The following is a 3,340-nucleotide window of genomic DNA, read 5'->3' on the forward strand; positions in this document are numbered from 1 at the left end:
ACACACACACACACACACACACACAGATAGATATATTTATATGATGATGTTACAATCGATTTAATTTATTGTATTGTACATTTTTATACCTTATACATTCACTTGAATATATATATATTATGCTTATTGCCTAGTCTATTGATTGTGTCTGTATATTGCACTCGATGCCACTTTGCTGTTATTGCTTTATTGTCTACCGAACTAAATTCCTCGTACCTGGTGAAAATAAATCTGAATGATACCAGTCAGCTTGGTCTACTGCTGTACCTCTCATCAGCAACATTTTTACTACTTTGCTACTCTTTCTCACAATTAAGACTACATTTCCCACACTTGAGCCATGTAGCACCTCATAAAGAGAATGCTGGAGTATCCTGAATATAAGCAGAATATTAACGCACTCGTTGAAGGCCATGTTTCTCTGTCTCCCTCCCTCCTCTCAGAGCTGTCAGAGGTGGACGGAGCCTTCGCCACCCAAGGGTGGTTCATCGGACTCATCAGCGCCACCGTGCTGCTGATGTTGATACTGCTCATCCTCTGCTTCATCAAGCGCAGCAAGGGAGGCAAATATGCAGGTAACACAGCTGCATGGACTTAAGACACACACTCTTAGATGTGCACCGGCGCCACCTACGTACACGTACGAGTTACTGCAATCCTCCAAGTTGTTCAGTGCACTAGCAGAGTCTGATGTCTGTGTTTTTCCCCTGCAGTGAAAGACAAGGAAGACGGTCAGGTGGATTCTGAAGCTCGGCCGATGAAAGATGAAACGTTCGGAGAGTACAGGTGTGTCTCTCTCACCACCACAGATTTCTACACACACAATTCGTAAAAAAAATAAAAAATAAAATAAAAATAAAAATCTATTGTTACCTCATGGAGCTGCAACGATTAATCGATTAGTTGTCAACTATTAAATTAATCTCCAACTATTTTTGATAATAATCATATTTTTAAGAAAGAAAAATCTAATTTCTCTACTTTGTGATTTCTTTACTGCTTCCTCTATGACAGTTGGGTTGTGGACAAAAGAAAACATTTGAGGGCGTCATCTTGCCCTTTGGGAAATACCGATCGATATTTTCTGACATTTTATAGACCAACCAACTAACCGATTAATCGATAAAATAATCAACAGATGAATCCACACTGAAAATAATCGTTAGTTTCCGTTCCTAGATGATGAGCTGTTTCTATAATGTATCTGTATCTCTAATAAGCTAGAGACCATCTTGTGATGGGACCATACCTGCCGCAATGCCAACAACTTAAAACCAATTTGGGCCACGGGTGTCAAGTGTGTTAGAACTCGGCCTTCATTTTTGATCAAAACCGTGACTTGCACGGGAGGGGGGGGGGCTCTTACTCGGATCGCGGCCATTTTCACTCGACCTTCATTTTTACGTCACTACATAGCGTAAAGTTTCGTGACTGCATCTTGCACGGTTTTGACGCCATCGCGATCGTAAAATCTGTCCACAGACATATAAACACACACAGACTCACGAGGTGAACATGATACCAGCCGACGCTGTCGCGGCGGATCATAGCTTCACCAATTTTCCATTGTGATGGTTTCAAAAGTTGAATATCATCAGCTCCCTCTTCTCCTTTTGACTTCTATTTTTTCTTCATTTTGTTTTGTCACTCTCCTCCTTTCCCTCCATGCTTTACCTGCAGATCCCTGGAGAGGTGAGTGCTTCGGCTATCTCTTTCTCATAAGGTCCATACAAACTGGGAGCTATATGATATTTTTCAGTGAATGCAACCGTGCATGCCAACGGCGAAGTTTCGCTGAGCGTTATTGCGGTGTTTATTTTTGTCGGACCACGGTCGATTTTTCAGAAATTCTCGCCCGACGTGTACACACATCTGTTGCTGTGATTGACAGGTGGGTCAAAATTCGCATCGTAATCTGGTGCTCGCATGGCTCTTGGTTTGTAACAGCCTTTAGACACGCACAGGTTGCTGACTGTGTTCTTGGCAGTGCTGCAGTGTCAACTCAATCTGGTTTGCTGCTGTTTTTGCTCGTTTATTCCATTTTTGTTATTTGGAAGCTTTAACTTTTGACACTAAAAGAGAAGAAGAGTTTTTTTTAAGTTTACAAACAACAGCAAATTAAATAATAATAATCATAATAATCATAATAATCATAATAATCATAATAATCATAATAACATTAACAATAACAACAACAACAACAACACATTAAAACAAATCAAAATCGCTTGTTTTGGTTGGACTTAGGTTTTGCTTGATTTAGGTTCAGGCTGAGTGGAAACGAGTGATCATCATTACATAAAAATACTTAGTGTTTGTTTTTTTGGTCATGTGTTGTTTTATATGACTTTGTACATGTAGATTTGATCATTTTTGAACTAACTGGAGTAACCATATAGTTAAAGCTATATTTCTCTCGAGGGTAACTTGGCTGTAGTCCAGCTTCTCCCTATGGGAACTGAACTGGTAGCTTATGAAACGGCACTTTCAAAGTCTTCCCCCAACACTGGCTCTTAAATAAATAAATACTCCACTTTATTGCATTTTACGAAAAACAAACAACTCCCCTCCCTCGCTGCCAGCAACGCACTAACAAAGATGGCGTCGCTCTGTATTCCTGCTTTCTTCCAGTGACGGAGATGAGAAGCGCTCGGTCAGCCAGCCGTCTCTGTGTGTGGAGAGCAAGCTGGGGAGCGACGACTCGCTGGCCGAATACGGAGACAGCGTGGACATCCAGTTCAACGAGGATGGCTCCTTCATCGGCCAGTACAGCGGCCGCGGGCCCGTTCCCCAAGGCAACGAGAGCTCCGGCCCCGCCTCCCCCGTCAACCCGGTGCCCCCTCCCCCCATCGCTCCATCCATGTCCACCATCCTGGACCGGCCCAGCTAGACGCTCACACACACACACACACACAAACACACACACACACACACACACACACACACACACACATATGCAAAACACACACACCATTGACTGCCTGCAACAAGACACAAAGGGACACACCACTCCTAAGACCTGACTCCACTGCCTGTGATACACACGTGCACACACACAACACACACACACACACACACACACACACACACACAGTACATCGATGAGCAGATGTTCAGTACATTCCACAGGTTAATGTAGAGAAGCTGTTTACAGGATGTGTCTTTTCTACTCGAGTTGACACACACACACACACACACACACACACACTAAATCCGATCGCCCTTCGCCCTTCTATAAGAGTGAAAGAGAGAGAGAGGGGGGGGAGGAAGATGATGGCTGATGCGATGAAGGGTGAGACACAGGGGGAAGAGGAGGGGAAATCCGTTCGTCTCGTCTGTG

At 43.4% G+C, this 3,340-nt stretch overlaps 1 protein-coding gene across 1 annotated transcript in view; it reads left to right on the forward strand.

Annotated features, from left to right (window-relative positions):
- Positions 1–2,890, forward strand: part of LOC310794976 (neural cell adhesion molecule L1-like) — a gene marked incomplete at both ends in the record, with an annotated part of 44,733 nt that extends 41,843 nt beyond the window's left edge. Inside the window, 3 exons of the mRNA XM_083657001.1 lie at positions 444–575; positions 714–786; positions 2,632–2,890. Coding sequence (XP_083513127.1) covers positions 444–575; positions 714–786; positions 2,632–2,890 — 464 coding nt within the window. The remainder of the gene's footprint in view (positions 1–443; positions 576–713; positions 787–2,631) is intronic.
- Positions 2,891–3,340: the final 450 nt, after the last annotated feature.

The sequence above is a fragment of the Poromitra crassiceps genome (genome assembly GCF_964638095.1).
Source record: "Poromitra crassiceps genome assembly, chromosome: 20".
NCBI lineage: Eukaryota > Metazoa > Chordata > Actinopteri > Beryciformes > Melamphaidae > Poromitra > Poromitra crassiceps.